Genomic DNA, 18,387 nt, shown 5'->3' with positions numbered 1-18,387 from the left:
CTTGTGTTCCGTCCCTAATGACCTCGTTGTCAACGGGATGTAACACACTATCCTCCTCCTCCGTTACAGAGTGCATTTAAAACCTGATTTGTATCCTCATATGCGACTGGTGTAAAATTTGAACAGGCATCATCTTTCAGATATAGAAACAGGCCTACCAACTTTCACTTATGTCGCACATCTCCCTGCTGGTGTTGCGACATATCTTCCGTCAGCGTATTATTGTCATGACAAATGAAAGTGCATCGACCAGAATTGTATCTAAACGTAATTGTAAAAGGCACACAAGGTTGTATGTACATACACGTGGAGCATACACCCTTGTAAATTCTGTTGGTTCTTTTCAAAATAAGCAGCTTTATAGTACTGTGCTTAAGTTCAGCTTAGCAAGTTTCTATCTGCATTCATACAGAAGATACAGTCTTTTGAAATGGATTAATCTGTTTGGAACACTATGCTTCATAAAGAAGTGCTTTATATTTCTTAGTTTAAAATTTCTTACTACTTACTTACCTCTTGGGCGAGGAATGGCAGTACTTGTGCTATAATAGCGTTCAGTCTCTTAGCAATCTCCGTCTGAAACAGAAGAAAACAAAAAAACATCGTTATTGACAAAAAATTAAGTTTTTTACTAAGATTCAGGTCAATGGAAGTACTAACACGACATACAGAATGTTTGCAACAGGTACAACCAACAGAACACGCTGGGATGCTTTTAAATTGACAGAACAAGTGATATACTAATTGGTGTGATAAAAGATCATTTTACAAACAGCACACACATTAACATTTCTTCCCTTGGCTGTCAGTACTACGGCTCGATAATGTAGCTATTACGTACAATTCTTTGGTTCCAGGAAGTACGTAAGTAATCCTTCTTGCCTGCTGGTAACAAACGCGGCGGTGAGGCCCAAGCGTTTTCTTATTGGTTTCCTTACGTGCTACTCTTTTCTATCTATGTCGAAAGTGTACACTGTCAACTTCTATGAAAATCCTTATTACTGCTACCAATTTCGCTTTTTAATAATAATCAGCACAATACATTTGTAATAATTGGAATTGGCACCAACAATAAAATTTTCCTAGCAGTTGACTGTGTGCAACATGATTTTCTACACATATCTGGAAGTTAGTTCTTTTATATTCTCCAGAAACCGGTCTCTGCCAGACAACTGACATTACAGCAAGTGCCATACACATGTTTGGGCACCTTGCTGTTTCGCAGTACTGTCTCCTTAGGTGTTTCGCAGCATGATCTCTGCAGAGCGCATGATCATTTGTTGAGACACGTTTCTATGTAGCTAAGCCGAATATACATATACGCAACACGCGGCTGTGATCTTATAATAACGGATATCTGGCAGACAAGCGTGCCTCTTTCGGAGTTTCTGCATCTTGTTAGAAATAAAATTGATGCTTTTGCCTTAAGCAACACAACATGCAGTTAGCACAGAATAGCAAGCAAAAGATGGGCAGGGTCCAGAGCTTCGCAGAAAAATGATTTATTCTCTCCTACAGTTTCAAAAATTTCTTCTAAACGCTAATACAGTAAAGAGTTTTTAATCGCGACCGGTTTCGGCCATACAAAGAGACAAGCAAGAGAAGCATGCGTAGTTCGAAGAAGTTCAGTGTGAGCGTCTATCTTCCAAAAATAAATGATACCGAAGAAGTCTGGCCAACTAAAAAGGTAAATCAGACAACACCACATTCGCGGCATCTTCTGGAAATATTTTACGCGCTAAAAATCTTAAGGAATTTAATGATAACTTTGACGACGAAGTAGATCCTAAACCACAGTACAAATCTACTTCCCTCAGCTTTCTTGCAAGAAGTTAACGAAGGTAAACGTCGTGACGTTGCTACGAACGCTTGGCCGGCACAAGAAAGCTTTGTGATGACTTTCCAAACATGTCTAGCGGGAAACTACGCCACAGTGACCCATTCACCGTTCTTTTGCACTCTCTACATATTCTGAAGACCGGGATTAATCAGCTTTTGCCCTCTGTCTACGTTGTTCTCTTCCCGTTGGCCTTACGAGATCTGCGACTGGGTCTTGGAGAAAAGTTAATGGTATGTATTGTACAATTCTTTTTAGTTCTTCACGGCCAATACCTTTTTTGTCATTTCTTCTTTCGTTGGGGGGAGAGAGAGAGAGAGAGAGAGAGAGAGAGAGAGAGAGAGAGAGAGAGAGAGAGAGAGAGAGAAATATAATTAGCGCCACGCGACAGAAAATTACAAGTCCTTGAATAATTTATTTGCTGAGTAGTTTGCCCCTTACTATTTCTAACATACAACCTACTTTTCCCATAGCGATACATGTGTGTCACAGACGATATTTTCTTTAATGTTTCCATAAAACTAGCGACTTAAGTTGTACACTATGCAAGAGTATAACATGTTTTAATCGAAGATCGTGACACGTTACTGTTGCTCCATCAATCTCCCCCTCCTCGTCTTTAAGAGATGATCCACCTCTATAATAAAATGTACCGTTTCTTTTACGAAGAAAATGAGGAATGTAGCCAATAACTTCACTATAACCGTGAAACGTAATTCGGAACAGCCGGTTTACAGGCACTAACACAACTGATGCACGATAAACATCTAGTAAAATCCAATTCAGATGTAAGATGTAGGCATGATAGAAAAAATCGGTTTCTGAAATTCGGTTTCTGTCTTCCGCAATTTGTGTCCCACGTACAGGCGGTACGATTAAGGTGCCACAGGTCGCTTCGCTCGGGTAGAATGTGGCGATCGTGTGGTGGCCATTAGCTGACTCACTGCGTGGTTCCGCACAAAGCTCGCCTTGCTCCAACACCGCCGGTCGTGGAAGTGGAAAGGCAATCACTGCAGCGGAAACGGCGCATCGTAAAAACTCTCCCTGCGAGTCGGACTACCTCCCTGGCCGCTAGTTATCGCCGACACTAAAATCAAATTAAATTACTCGCTGCTCCCGGGGACACGGCGCTCTTCCAGCGAGTTTTCTAAGGTACGTTAACTCACGACATGCACCCGGCAATGGAAGATTTAGAAAACTGTGACCATGTGTTTTTATCAGTGTACACAAGAGGCGACGCAAGTATACCTTGTTCAAAAGAATTGGTCGGCCACGTGCATGGACGTCGGATATGTTGAATCTATTTTGATACTTGCGGTACCGGTGATCTTACTTGCATGGCTTGAGATCTTCGCTTTCAATGTAGGCAACAATAAAAACCATTAACCATCTAGGTGCAGTGTTTTGCATTACAGTGTCAGGTGACACCTCAGAAGGAAGTTGGTACCCGTGGTCCTCAGAAGGAAGAACGCACCGGTGTTCCCGTGATGTACACAGATGGCAGTTGGACATGTCAACTGGCAACATCGTTACTGCCGAAACGTGTTATTCACGATGAGTTGAGATATTCTTTGCCGTACGGTGATGGCTCTGTTCGTGTGCGGAAACCCGTGGTGAGCGGAACTTGTCAAATGTTGACCAGCAAATCGACAGATTTCCAAGGTTCTGTGATGATGTGGGGAGGCTTCAGTCTTGACAACCATAAGGATCTTGTCGATGTCCATGGTCGCCTTGTTGGCAGAGTGTACATCGAACAGTTCCTGTTGAACCACGTGGTGGCTGCTGCATACGGTGGTGGCCTGAATTTCTTCTAATGCCAGGGCCTACGTGGCGGGCGTCAGCAGGAATGTCTTGCTGAGCCTGGACATTGAAATAATCGAACGGCCGGTGGTGAGTCCTGATCTAAAACTAATCGTGCTTATGTGGGACATGGTGACCTCCGTAGACTTATATAGAGCATGCCTCGTACGTGTCAAGCAGTGATAAACGCTCACGAAGAGCGTACACGTTACAAAAGTTCTAGAAGTTCAATGAAAAACACCCAGAATGACGGGATGAACGACTGTTTCCACTTCGTTTTCGACACCTTTCGGACATTCCAGTTGTTCTTGGGGAAACGATCGAGGGTGTAATGATGTTTTATTGCGTACTTACATTGTGAAAGAAAGGTATAATTTCGTAACACTTTCAGTCCTCAATTATTGGTCGTGGGGCATGGCTGACCCGCAAAGTGATATTCCCCAAATTCTTTTCACCAGTGTACATTCTATCAATGCGAAATTGTGCACGAGGATTACACTGAGGTACCGATCACCAAATTTCAAGAGTTCACAGACGCATATATACGCCGAAAACCATCGAAACCATGCCACCAGGGAGGATAGTATATAATGAAATTATACTTATTGTGCGTACACACGGTGCGGCATTTAGAACTGGTACTTAGGACAGCATCGTCGGTTCTTACCCAGTTGGGTACCGAGAGAAACTTCTCTCAGGTTCCCTAGGCGCGACTGATTAATAGTTTGCTTCCAGGTAGTCTACCAAGTCGTCGTTTCCATTTTATGGGCAATATTTCGACGACCGACCCAGCCGTCTTGTCTTCTTCGCGTGCTACGAGTTTTGCACCTCAAGCGGACGGCTGAGCCGGTCGTCGAAACATTGCGCATAACATGGAAACAACACTCAGTAGAACACCCAGAAGCACACAGTGAATTTTTCGAAGTAGCTGGCGAGTGGTGCCATACCAGGCTCTCTCCAACCCATCACAAGATGTTTTCTGTGGGTGAGACATCTAGACAACAAGCTTATCAGGCAACAGTCTAACACTATGAATCGAGATAGGTCAGCACAGCACGGAAAACAAATGTCTTTCATTACTTCGTTGAAAGATAAAGCAATGGAGAAGTCGAAGATAGGGCACAACCAGTGGTATTAACATGTCAGAAATGTAACGCTCGTCCAGGTTACCCATTAAGCGAGCTAGAGATGATCGTGTTGTGTACCTAATGGCACTGCATACCACCACCACCACCACCACCACCACCACCACCACCACCACCAGATGCTCGGACGGTATGACGATGATGAATGGAATCGTCGCACTTGTCTTGCTGCGAGCAAGTCCATTTCCCGATTCAAGGCAAGTAACGTGGCTGTACGATCTTTCAAGACCGAGCGAACAGCTTGTCTGCCCTCTTTAAAGCGCTAGTGGCGTTGGGGCGCGGAGATCGCGCATGGCGACGAGTATCGCCATCATTCGCACGACAGTTGTGGGGACGTGACATCTTACTTATTCGTGGGTAAAGTAGATGGTAGACTTCGTTTCTTTGGTAGGATACTGGCAAAATGCTGCCTACAAAGAAAATTGCTTAGAAAGCACTCGTGCAAATCATCCTAGAATATTGCTCTAGTGTGTGAGACCGATGTCAAACAGGACTAACGTGTGTAGTGAATTATTCAAGTAGCGTTGCTACTTCGTTGTAACTGATAGTATTATAAAATTTGTTTGTCGACTGTTGAACATCTACATCGAAATATGGTCAGGGGATGGGTGAGAGAGAGAATAGCTCAATATGTGACAACTTTTGAAGGAGAAAAAGATATAAATAAGAAAACTAACTCCTCTCAACAAATATGTGGCACGATAAGAAGAACATTTGAAAGCATAACGAGCATTTTTTATGCACCTAGACTCGTTTCACCTCAGTTACAAGATATCAGCAGTAGGTGTCCTCAGATATTACATTATTACACTGCACATATACGTTACAGATTTAAAAGAGTTCGCCGGCCAGTGTGGCCGTGCGATTCTAGGCGCTACAGTCTGGAACCGCGTGACCGCTACGGTCGCAGGTTCGACTCCTACCTCGGGCATGGATATGTGTGATGTCCTTAGGTTCGTTAGGTTTAAGTAGTTCTAATTTCTAGGCGACTGATGACCTCAGAAGTTAAGTCCCATAGTGCTCAGAGCCATTTGAAACATTTTTAAAAGAGTTCATGGAAGTTTTTATAATAAAATCGCAAATATTTACAGATCACAGTCGAATTCATTATTTGTAAACCAAGCAGGTTTCTGTCGGAAATGCATCTCGGTGCATAAGAAAAATTTAAAAAAATAATGTGCACCATGGAAAAGGGGTTTTTCTTTTAAACTATTGCAATTTGTATACAGCTGCTGCGAAAATGGCCATACAATTTTTATGAAAGTACGTGTGAAAATGCTTTACAAATTCCTTCTTGACTGAATAACTATTTTAAATTCAACATCTGCAGTCTGTCTCTAAATCAGAAAAATCGTAACAGATAGTTCTCACGCAATTTCATCTCAAATCATACAGGACATGTCAATTCATGATCACGAATTTCTCTGGAAAAAAGTTAAACGTCGATATCGCCTGGGTTAAAAAATAAAATATTTTCATTTTATCTTGGTTTTTGTAAATGGTACAGTCCTATCAAAAACTTGTATTTTGTAAATAACTATTTAAACAGTAGAAAACTAAAAAGTTTATAACTTATAAACGAAACGTACTGGAGACCTGGCAGATGTTTTGCTTTCTTTAAAGCTCCCTCTTTATATGTTCAACTTCGATGCGCGCGCGCACACACACATATATATATATATATATATATATATATAACTGAAATTTCTACTTAATTTTATTCTAATTTGAAATGTCGCAGAATGCTAACTTCCTTGTCATATGCAACTGATGTAACTTTAAACATGTTCTCTGTTCCAGCTATCTGTGTTACGTAAATATTTTTTACCAAAAATTGCATTTTTACGAGTTTTTACGAACTTCAATTGGAAGGAACACTGCGCGGTGTGGGATCCTTATCAGATAGGACTAACGGATTACATCGAAATAGTTCAAAGAAAGGCAGCACGTTTTGTATCATCGCAAAATATGGGAGAGAGTGTCACAGAAATGGTACAGGATTTGGTCTGGAAATCATTATATGAAAGGCGTTTTACATCTACATCTGCATCTACATCCATACTACGCAATCCACCTGACGGTGTGTGGCGGAAACTTCTCACGAAATTCCAATCCCCAACTTTCTCCTCCGAATGCGAAAATATTTTGTTGACACTCACCTACATAGGGAGGAACGATCACCACGATAAAGTAAGGGAAATCAGAGCTCGTAGGGAAAGATATAGGTGTTCATTCTTTCCGCGCGCTATACGAGATTGGAATAATAGAGAATTGTGAAATTAGTTCGATGAACCCTCTGCCAGGCACTTAAATGTGATTTGCAGAGTATCCATGTAGATGTAGATTTGCTCAAAAAATGGTTAAAATGGTTCTGAGAACTATGGGACCTAACTTCTGAGGTCATCAGTCCCCTAGAATTTAGAACTACTTAAACCTAACTAACCTAAGGACATCACACACATCCATGCCCGAGGCAGGATTCGAACCTGTGACCGTAGCGGTCTCGCGGTTCCAGACCGTAGTGCCTAGAAAGGCTCGGCCACCCCGGCCGGCTTTACTCCAAAACTACCATCAACAACTTATGAAAATTGTACAAGATATTGTTTGGTTAACACGTTAGTAGTTACTCGAACCAAAAGAAAAACATTTTTTCTGTTTAAATTGTTAAAAAAATTTTGCATCATCGAATTTCTAGTGTAAGATAAGACTGTTGGCAACTCTGTTTCCAGCTCTCCTCTGTTTCTAACAACGGAATGAGAACTTTAACATGAATCCTTCTGCACTGAGTCAGATTTGAAATTTTTGTTAGATACAATGTCGATGAGAAAATACAATAGTGAAGGGATGAGAAGTGTTACCATGAAGGGAAAAAAAAATTGAGGAGTTTAAGAAAAGTGAAAAACAGAATTGTTGCAAATTTGTCAGAGGCCTTGCAGAAACACATACTGGTGTCACCACCAGTTCAGGAATTGCTACACACAAGAAATTTAGTGATAACGAACCCGAACGATCACTGTCAATGGAATGAGAAACTGAAGAAAACAGTACAGATGTTTATATTGCTGCGTGTGAAATTCATGATGCGTTGAACGTTAAGATTTCTGTTGTAGCACCTAATATACCCCCCTTAAACGCCCAGGCAAGACACGAAGTACAAGAAGAAAACGGTATATACAAAGAAAAGCGTAAGAACTTGCATCATGCTTTACGTAAGCAACGTCTTCGAAACTTTGTGAAGTGTATAATGTAACGCACTTAGTGCAGCACCCGAATATATTGACATGGGCACCCAATGTGCTGTATTGTGTCAAAAGCTAAACACTGCTATCTCGGCAGTGATAACAAATATTGCAGCAGCCAAAGTCCTAATCAGGCTGTTAGGCTGATTTTATCTTTGTTTGTGAAGTCGTGAAAAAGTAAAAAAGATATACGACAAGCCAATAAGAGAAGCATATTAACTGCCAAAACAAGAAAAATTTAATAATTGATCTCGCAAAAACCTCTGCCCTCGGCTTAGGGGAGATGGAGCTTCTTCCTGACCGCAAGGGTCAGTTTCAATCCATACATCAACCGCGATTACTCTCCGAGTTCGAGACTAGCCATTTATGTAGTATAGTGTATATGTACGTAGTGTAGATTACGTCATTTATGTAGTGTACCAAAATTACTGAACCACAGTTTTGATAGAGCACAACGGTAGTCCAACGTCAGTACCGTGTGCAGACAACCTGCCGAGGTCGGGTCTCTTTTCTGTCTATCGTGTCAAAGTACCTCCGCATTAGTTATTCAATCTACCCATCTAATCTTAAGGATTCTTCTGAAGCACCACATTTCAAAAGTTTCTATTCTCTTATTGTCTGGGCTACTTACCGTATACGTTTCAGTTCCTTGCAAGGCTACACTTCAGACAACTTTATAAAATATTTCCAAATACTGAAGATAATATTCTTTTTCAGATTCGTTGTTTTTCTTGCTTTTGACTCTGCTTTCTGTATCCTCTCATCAGTTATTTTTCTGCCTAAATAGCAAAACCTCTCGACTGCTCTATTGTCTCACTTTCTACTGTATTTCCCAGAGTCGTCGATTAATTCCACTGCATTCCATGTATATATTACATGTAAACTGATTTTTGATCACCAAAGTGTTAAGCAATCATTCTTCCCGAGTTCCATACGCGAATGGAACAGGAAAAAAACCGCTTGGTGATACGAGGGGCATCCAATAAGTAATGCAACACTTTTTTTCTTCCGAAAGGAGCTTGGTTTTATTCAGGATTCCAATACAGCAAGCTATTACCTAGTCTTTTGTCCACAAAACCCGATTTTTCAACATGATTTCCGTTCAATGCAAAGAACTGAAGCCACCTTACTGGGGTGGCCTTTATGCCCGCATGGTACCACTCTACTGGTCGACGTCGAAGGCAATGCCTTGCTGCCTCAATAACCTCATCATCATCCACGAACTGCTTCCCAAGGCGTGCATTTTTCATTGGGCCAAACAGATGAAAGTCGCAAGGCGCTAGATTAGGGCCGTAAGGTGGATGAGGAAGAACAGTCCACTGAAGTTCTGTGAGCTCCTCTCGGGTGCGCAGATTTGTGTAATCCTTCCGTTGTCACAAAGAAAGAAAAGTTCATTTGCATTTTTGTGGCGGCGAACACGCTGAAGTCGTTTCTTCCGTTTCCTGAGGGTAGCACAATACAATTCAGAGTTGATCGTTGCACCATGAGGGAGGACATCAAACACAACAACCTCTTTAGATTCCCAGAAGACCATCGCCATATCGGCTGAGGGTGCAGCTTTCAACATTTTCTTCAGAGGAGAGATGGTGTGGCGCCACTCCGTGGATTGCCGTTTCTGTCCGACTGGAAGTGATGAACACTTGTTTCATCGCCTGTGATATCGTCCACAAAAATTTGTCACGGCCGGCGTCGTAACGCGCATGCAATTCCGCACAGATGGTTCTCCGTTGCTCTTTATGGTCATCTGTTATACAGCGAAGAACCCAGCGGACACACACCTTTGTGTAGCCCAACTGTTGGACGATTGTGTCAGCACTGCGAACAGAGACGTCGAGTTGTACAGCTAAGGTGTTTGTTTGTGATCCGTCGATCACCTGGAATGAGAGTGCCCGCACGTTCCAATACTGCAACAACCACGGCTGGTCTGCGCCACCTCGTTGCGATAATAACGATGCCTTTCCCAACTACTCACCACGCTTCTGTTCACTGTCAGGTCTCCGCAGACATTCTGCAAGCCCTACGAATATCTGCGATGCTCTGGTTTCCCGCCAAAAGAAACTCATTGACAGCTCTCTGCTTGACCCCCGTTCCAGACGCCATTTTGAAAGCTATGTATAGCGCCGTCACCTACCGGAACTTCCTGAAACTACATGGGCTGAAGCGAGAATATTTCACAACGTCCCACAACAAACTCCGCATTTTTCCAGTCGAAATTGGCCTAGAAAAAAAAAAATGTGTTGCATTACTTATCGAAGGGCCGTTGTACAATGTTAGGGGGCTTGGAGTACACTGTGGAATCTAAGCTGACTTGTTGTTCCCGCGGTAGCCGCTGTTTGAGCGTTAAGATGCTGGCAAGGCGGTAGGTAGGCGACGTCGCTGGGAGACGGGGCGGGGTGCCGCTAGGCCGCTTGTTAGCGGGCTGAGATTGCCAGCCCATGCGGACACCGGCTAACGAGGGCCGGCTAGTCCGCGCGGCTGACTTGCCATCAGCGCCCCCCTCCACAACCGCGCCACCACGCGTCTTCCTCGCCCTAATCCCCACCGTCGCCTGCGCACTCCTAACTAGTGACACTTTTCCCTACTACTGGCATGAGGTGCGCAACCGTCCTACGGACCGAGGATAGCAACAAAGGCTGCGGTCACAGTGGCACCGATATTGGCCGAAGACGGCCGATCTCTTCAAATCAGTAAGCCGCTGCCTGCCGATGTTATTGGTGAGATGCACAAACTTGGGACGACAATTGGTAAAATTCGGATCAGTTTGTTTTCTTCCGGTCAAATCGACCGACGTCCTCACACAAGGAATATGGCGCGTGAGAAACTGACAAATTTAGTCCAACATAGAGTGAGTTTGTGGCATTTCGTGGATGAAAGTATCATAATCGGGATATAGTTCGGAATCTATGGACAGAAAACGCAGGTTTATTGCAAACCAAATGGTTCAAATGGCCCTGAGTACTATGACACTTAATATCTGAGGTAATCAGTCCCCTAGAACTTAGAACTACTTAAACTTAACTAACCTAAGGACATCACACACATCCACGCCCGAGGCAGGATACGAACCTGCGACCGTAGTATCTTATGCTAAACTTTATGCTTGTCTTTCACACGCGTACTGAACGACAGTCATTGAAAGGTAACTGACGTATGTCAGCACAGCTTTAAATAAATGCAGCGAAACAGTGTGTTATAACATGCTTTCCAAGTCACCACGAATTATCTAGAGCATATAACAGAAAGTTTCTCCCACCATCTCATATATTCATAAAACTTGCATGGTTATTCTGATAACTGAGGACAAAGTTTACAGTACTCGCCACGTTCTTTTCGAGACAGAAATGCTCAACCAGATGCATTCGACGTCTTTTAAACAGCAAAAGCCGCTATGCAGCACTCCCCTCCAAGCACAGAAGCGTCAGGCATCCATCCCACCCTAAGAAGTTAAAACGTAACCTACTTCATACATATAATACATTCTAACCTAACTTCCCTGACTCCGTAAAAACTGACGACGGAGATCGGACGCACTGCAACCACACTGTCGGCCGACGTTATTGGGCGACCTCTAGCGGCGGTGCCTGACGACCGTTGTCGGTGCCACTGTGAAGGCGGGCTAACTGTTAACAAAGTACGGGCATAGAGGAATATCAGACCTGCTTTGTCACTGGATCCTAGTGAACGGAACGCAGCACTATCACTCTTAAGGGAGAGTAATCTGCAGTAAGTTCGGGAGTTTGGAAGGACCGTCACCGTTCAAAATTGTGTCACGGTTGGCACCGAATACAGAGGTTGGAAGTACTCCCCACTCCTGAATTAGTGATGTCCTTTGTGAGGCAGGTTGTTTATCAGAGGGTGGTAAGTAAGAAAGGGGTCGGTTACGAAACGGACATCGGGAAGCACTGTTTGTTGATGCCCTGGCATTGTAAGCACAGGCCGCAGCTAGTAGGCCCGGTAACACTGGAGCTGTGTGTTGCCCGGCCACCAGTCCAGCGGGTCGTATGAAGGAAGAGCGTGAATGTAGGCAGAGTGGAATTAGCCGTCGTTTTCCTCGTCAAAGGCAATAATATTCGAGGCATTCTACAAGGAATAGTTGCGAGATATTCACTGGAGAGCGTTTGGGCCTTGTGAAGTGCTGTCAGGGTTACTTGCGAGAGGCATTACATGCTAACTGGTTTTCGAAATCAAGTTAACTCCTGTTATCTGACTGTCCTGTAATGTGTGTGAAGCTCAACGCTGTTTGTTATTACTGTAACTATAAAACTTCTCAAATAATAACATTTGTCACTTCTGCATGTTAATAAGTCTGTTCCGGTTACTGTTAATTTTGCCTATGAGTTTGAAGTTGCCATGTACTAAAGATCTGCCCCATGCGAGAAAGAGTGTAGTGTGACAAAGTTCACAGTTAACCATGGAAGCTCTATCTGGCATATGCTTGACTACTTGTAAGTTTATTGTAGACCTGTGTATTACAAAATCTACTGTGCACCTACAAGCTCATATGATCATGATGGTTTCCGAAGTTGGAATTTCATTTACTGATCCGAAAAAGTTTGACTTTACCTTAATATGGTTTTTAACTTATGCCTTTTAAGTTATGATTGTAAAGATGTATAACTTTAAACCATTAGTTTTGTTAGCAAGCTGCCATTTAAAATAACTGGCCAGTTTTCTGCTTGGAATATAAGGGTAACTGTGTTCTATTAGTTCCAAGTTAGATGGTGTATTTGAATGAACATTTTGGGGAATCCACGTTGGTGGGAAATTACTCACTATTTCCAGTCTGATGCTACTGCGACTAGTGATTGATTATAACCTTGAGCTCAGATTCTCACATAACCTTATCTGTCCCTGAAAATTAGTTATACCTGTATGATGCTGTATTACATATGGAATCACACAGAAATGTAATTGTCACTGGCAGCTGTACTTTGACATCGAGTCTGTAAAACTAATTGTCATAATAAAATATTCATGATTAAGATATCTGCTTGGGACACTGGATGTAAACACATTTATTTATTTCTGGCCTACCCAGATGCTCTTGCGTAGTAATGATTTATCGTGCATCTTTTTAATAAAGTTGAATTTATTTTCTCTTATTATAAATCAGAGCTGAAAATTTCTTTTAATTTGAAAGTCATGTTTTTCCTTAGGAAACTGATGGTGAGACAGAAATTTATGTCAATGTTAATAATTGTAATAAACGCTTTGTTAAAGGTGCAACCCAAAGCTCAGTTAATCGCTTCACCCACTGTTCAAACAGTCGAAGTTATACCACTACAAAACATACAGGATCCAGAATGAGATTTTCACTCTGCAACGAAGTTAGCGCTATTTCATATCAGCGCACACTCCGCTGCAGAGTGAAAATCTCATTCTGGAAACATCCCCCAGGCTGTGGCTAAGCCATGTCTCCGCTATATCCTTTCTTTCAGGAGGTTCGCAGAAGAGCTTCTGTAAAGTTTGGAAGGTAGGAGACGAGATACTGGAGGAAAAGCTGCCTAGTTAGCAGGAGACTGGGGTGCACATCCTTCGTCGTTTTAGTCTGCATATATACATCATCATAGCTGTTAAACATTCTCTGAATGGAGACTAAATTTTAAAATAAACTTAAGAAACTTACAGCAAATCTTCGAAAAAGATTTACACACACACACACACACACACACACACACCAATATGCTCTGCTAACCGATAATTCGTTATTTTGGTATATAACAATCACCATGCTCAACGGTAGCGTATGTAGCGGCAGTGCAGCGAATCCTTGGATATACCGGGTGATCAAGAAGTCCGTATAAATTTGAAAACTTAATAAACCACGGAATAATGTAGATAGAGAGCTAAAAATTGACACACATGCTTGGAATGACATTGGGTTTTATTAGAACAAATAAAAAAAGTTCACAAAATGTCCTACAGATGGAGCTGGACAGCAAAACTTCAGTGCTGCGCATGACAATCGTGTATAAAAGGCGCTGTAATAAGAGATAGAATCAGATGCGCCAGCAGTCGCAGCATCTTGACGTTACCTGAAAAGGCGCTTTTAGTGCAGCTATATTCTGAGAATGGGGAATGTGCTAGTTCAGGGTTACGATCCTATCGCCATAGGAAGGGGAATCTAACGGGTAAAGGTCCGTTGACAAATGCAGATGTGGCGAGAATGATTTCGAAGTTCGAAGCAACGGGTTGTTTGGACGATAGACGCCGTAGTGGCCGACCGAGCACAAGGTGTAATGCTGCTGAGACAGTTCAGGAAGAAATGGAGAGTAGCGGGTTCGTCGATGCACGGGGAAGTCAGCGCTCGTGCAGTCGCACGTCGCACCGGCAATTCATACACTACTGTTTGGTTGGCACTGAGGCGTACCCTCCGATGCTGTCCGTACAAAATCCATCGGCATCACGAACTGTTACCTGGCGATTTAGTGAAGCGGAGGACATTTGCGGTGTGGGCGGTTCAAAAGATGGCGGAAGATGACGATTAGTTGAGTGACGTGTTGTGGACGATGCTCATTTCACGCTCCGAGGGTCTGTCAACGCCCACAACTGCAGAATTTGGGCTACCGAAAATCCTAGAATTGTCGTGGAAACTCCATTGCACGACGAGAAAGTCACGGTATGGATGAATTTACCACATCTACCGTTATCGGGCCTTTTTTCTACGAGGAAATGTGTGATTCTGGTTTTGTAACTGCTACCGTGACGGGTGAGAGGCACGCCGATATGTCACAGAATCGCATCATCCCCAGCCTGGCTGATAAACACCTGCTGGAACGTACAATCTTTATGCAGGGTGGTGCTCCACTCCATGTTACTAGACGCGCGAAAGATCTCTTGCACGCATCGTTTGGTGATGATCGTGTGCTCAGCCGCCACTTTCGTCTTGCTTGGCCTCCCAGGCTCCCAGATATCAGTCATCAGTCCGTGCGATTACTGGCTTTGGGGTTACCTAAAGTCGCAAGTGTATCGTGATCGACCGACATCTCTAGGGATGCTGACAGATAACATCCGACCACAGTGCCTCACCATAACTCCGGACATGCTTTAAAGTGCTGTTCACACCATTATTCCTCGACTACAGCTATTGTTGAGGAATGATGGTGGACATATTGAGCATTTCCTGTAAAGAACATCTTTGCTTTGTTTTACTTCGTTATGCTACTTATTGCTATTCTAATCAGATGAAGCGCCATCTGTAGGACATTTTTTTAACTTTTGTATTTTTTTTTTTTTGTTCTAATAAAACCCCAAGTCATTCCAAGCATGCGTGTCAATTTGTACCTCTCTATCTACATTATTCGGTGATTTATTCAGTTTCAAATTTATACTAACTTTTTGATCACCCAGTACTTACGAACTCCTATGCTCGCTCTCCTTTCCACGCCCGTGCAACTTTTGCCCGACAACATACACAACAGACGAGTTTTCAGTTAAATGGCAGCGACGGAGACTCGCGAGACGATGTCTCCGAGCGTACGGAGACGCCAAGTTCGTAGCTGACGTCATAGGACCGGCTGGCGAGTTAAAGCGAGTACACAGTGCTCATTTCTGATCTGTAAACGCACCCTGTTGTGACAGCGTCAGTTCTCGTGTCATTTCGTCCAAGTAGTTTCGTAAAGAGACGTCTAATACCGACCAGACGTCAGTCGCTAACAAGGATTATGTCACTTAGTCTCATCCCATAGAACAAATTATATAGACTGTGCATGATATCATCGCTTTAACATCTCGATTAGCTGACTGGTGGAGACATCCAACTGCAGGCGACTTCTGGAGTTAATTTATCTTAATTGCAGTATTTTGGCTTCAGGTACACTAGTTGCGACATGCATTTGCAGGCGTCTTCAGGAATACTGTTAAGTTTATCTTAGTTGGAGTATTTCGACTACAGGTACAATGGTGAAATCTTACACCGAAAGAAATGTTGAAGGAAGTAATATTTCGTTCCAAAAGTAATTATAAAAATACAAAATTAGCGAACACACTTTTCCAGATTACGGAAGTGAATTTAAAGCCTGAAGCAAGGAATGATATCATTACCAAACAGTGAATGGTTTTCTATTTGATTCTTTTGCGTCTAAATAATACGAAATGAAAAATGTTATCATATGCACTGATGGGAAAAATCGCAGCACCAAAAAATAATTAATGTAGAACAATGAAATTTCGGCAATACATTTTAACATATTACGTAACTTACGTTTTAAGATCACAGGTTAATACACGCACAAGATAAGGTATTGTGAATGTCAAATGCTGGTACAATAATAACAGCTGTAACCGTCAGAATGTTGAATGCAAATATGCAAACGTGCATGAGCTGTGTTTTACAGGTGCCGGAAGTTAGTTTGTGGGATTCAGTTCTATGTCTGTTGCACACATTTGGTCAATACAGGGACAGTTAATTCTATTTATGGATGATTCTGAAATTGTCGTCCGATGATGTGCCATGTGTGCTCGGTTGGAGACAGAGCTGGTGATCAAGCAGACCATGGCAACATGTCGACACTCTGTAGAGCATGCATATTGGCTTACAACAACGGTGTGTGGGCGAGTATTATTCTGTTGGAAAACACCCCACGAAATACTGTTCATGCATGGCAGCACAACAGGTCCAGTCACCAGGTGGAGTTACAAATTTTCAGTCAGTGTGAGTGGGATAACTACAAGAGTGCTCCTGCTGTCGTACAAAAACGCACCCCAGACGCAACTCCGACTGTAGGTCCAGTGTGTCTAGCACGCAGACAGGTTGGATGCAGGCTCTCAACTGGCCTCCTCCTAACCGACACACGATCATCTCTGGTACCGTGGCAGAATCAGTTTTCATCAGAAACACAACAGACCTTCATGCTGTCCACCAATGAGCTCTCGCCTGACACTTCTGAAGTCGGAAGTGGCGGTGGTTTGGGGTCAGTTGAATGCACGTTGCAGGGCGTCTAGATCGGTGCTGTCCTAGAAGTAATCGATTTGTAACAGTTCATTGTGTCGTTGTGGTGCCAACTGCTCCTCATATTGCTGCAGCAGATGCAGTATCATGTGCCAAAACTATACGCCGAACTCGATGGTCTTCCCTCTCGGTAGTCGCACATGACCATCCGGAGCCCGATCTTCTTGCAACAGTGTAGTCCCGTGAACACCACTGCCAGCAATCATGTACAGTGGCTACATTTCTGCCAAGTCTTATTTTCGCCGTAGGAACCTCCAGCTTCTCGTAGCTCTATTACACGACCTTGTTCAATCTCAGTGTGGTGCTGATCATGGCGTCTTTGTCGCCTTAAACACTCTTGTCTAACATCAGCGCACCACGTCCAATTCCAAAAGTAACTGGCACTCACGACCGTTGCAACGTTTATTTAAAGCAAATCTGATTTGCATCCTCATAGTGCCGTTACTAGCACCGTTGTTACACGACTGGCATTACATCTGAATAGACATCTTTCAGATACAGAAACAGGCCTACCAACTGTCGTTAATGTCGCACAACGCCTCCTTGGTGTTACGACTTTTCAGTCAGTGTATTTCGCACGCTTGTAACACATACTCAGAAGTAGCAGATGCTGCTCCGGTACGATTCACCTCTTAAACGTTTTCAGGAAATCAACATTCGAAGCTTTAGGATCATGTTTGAATACTATACGAGAACGCCAGCCGTCGGACGATGGCGTCAGAGCAACCGGCTATGGCGCCAAATTACGATTCTGCCAATTCTGTGTTCGATTTTCGTTATTTTCTTTCTTTTTCTAATCTTCCACTAAACATTTCCATCGCTACAATGAATAATGTTTCCTCTGCTGGGAGCAGTAATAATAATCGCTACAATGAATAATGTTTCCTCCGCAGGCAGCAGTAACAACAACAACAACAATAATAATAATAATAATAATAAGGATCGTGGTACATTAGTAGCGATGTACAATAAGCAATCGCGATGATAGGACCAATTATTTATCGATACATTAATGTGTACATCTCACTAAGTCATGACGGACTATATCTGCGCTGAAAAATGTACACTACGTTTTGCCCCGCTTTTAGAGCATCAATAGAAGGCAGATGTGTTTCCTAATCATGGCATACCGTCTTCCTGGATTGCAGATCGCTTCATTTCGATGCTAAACGTGACTGAGTTATTCGTCAACGGCTTATAACTGCTCAGGGGGCACTTCCTTTTCGTATTCTGGAAAAATACGTTTACCTTGTTCTGGAATGAAGCCGTTACCATGATCTTTAACGATGGCTCAAGAATCATTACACGAGTGCTAAGTGGAGGATTTAAAAATAAAAATTACGAGACTGGAATGCAGTACAGACAGACACCTGGTACGCCGACTTAGCCGCTTAGGCTACATCGCCAATCGCCTGG

General features: G+C 43.0%; 1 protein-coding gene across 1 annotated transcript in view; it reads right to left on the bottom strand.

Annotated features, from left to right (window-relative positions):
• LOC126281352 (protein groucho) overlaps positions 1 to 18,387 on the bottom strand; it is a 643,208-nt gene that overhangs the window by 124,115 nt on the left and 500,706 nt on the right. Inside the window, exon 5 of the mRNA XM_049980260.1 lies at positions 514 to 576. Within this exon, the coding sequence (XP_049836217.1) occupies positions 514 to 576 (63 nt within the window). The remainder of the gene's footprint in view (positions 1 to 513; positions 577 to 18,387) is intronic.

The sequence above is a fragment of the Schistocerca gregaria genome, chromosome 7 (genome assembly GCF_023897955.1).
Source record: "Schistocerca gregaria isolate iqSchGreg1 chromosome 7, iqSchGreg1.2, whole genome shotgun sequence".
Lineage (NCBI taxonomy): Eukaryota > Metazoa > Arthropoda > Insecta > Orthoptera > Acrididae > Schistocerca > Schistocerca gregaria.
This window is presented reverse-complemented; position numbering and strand designations above follow the sequence as displayed.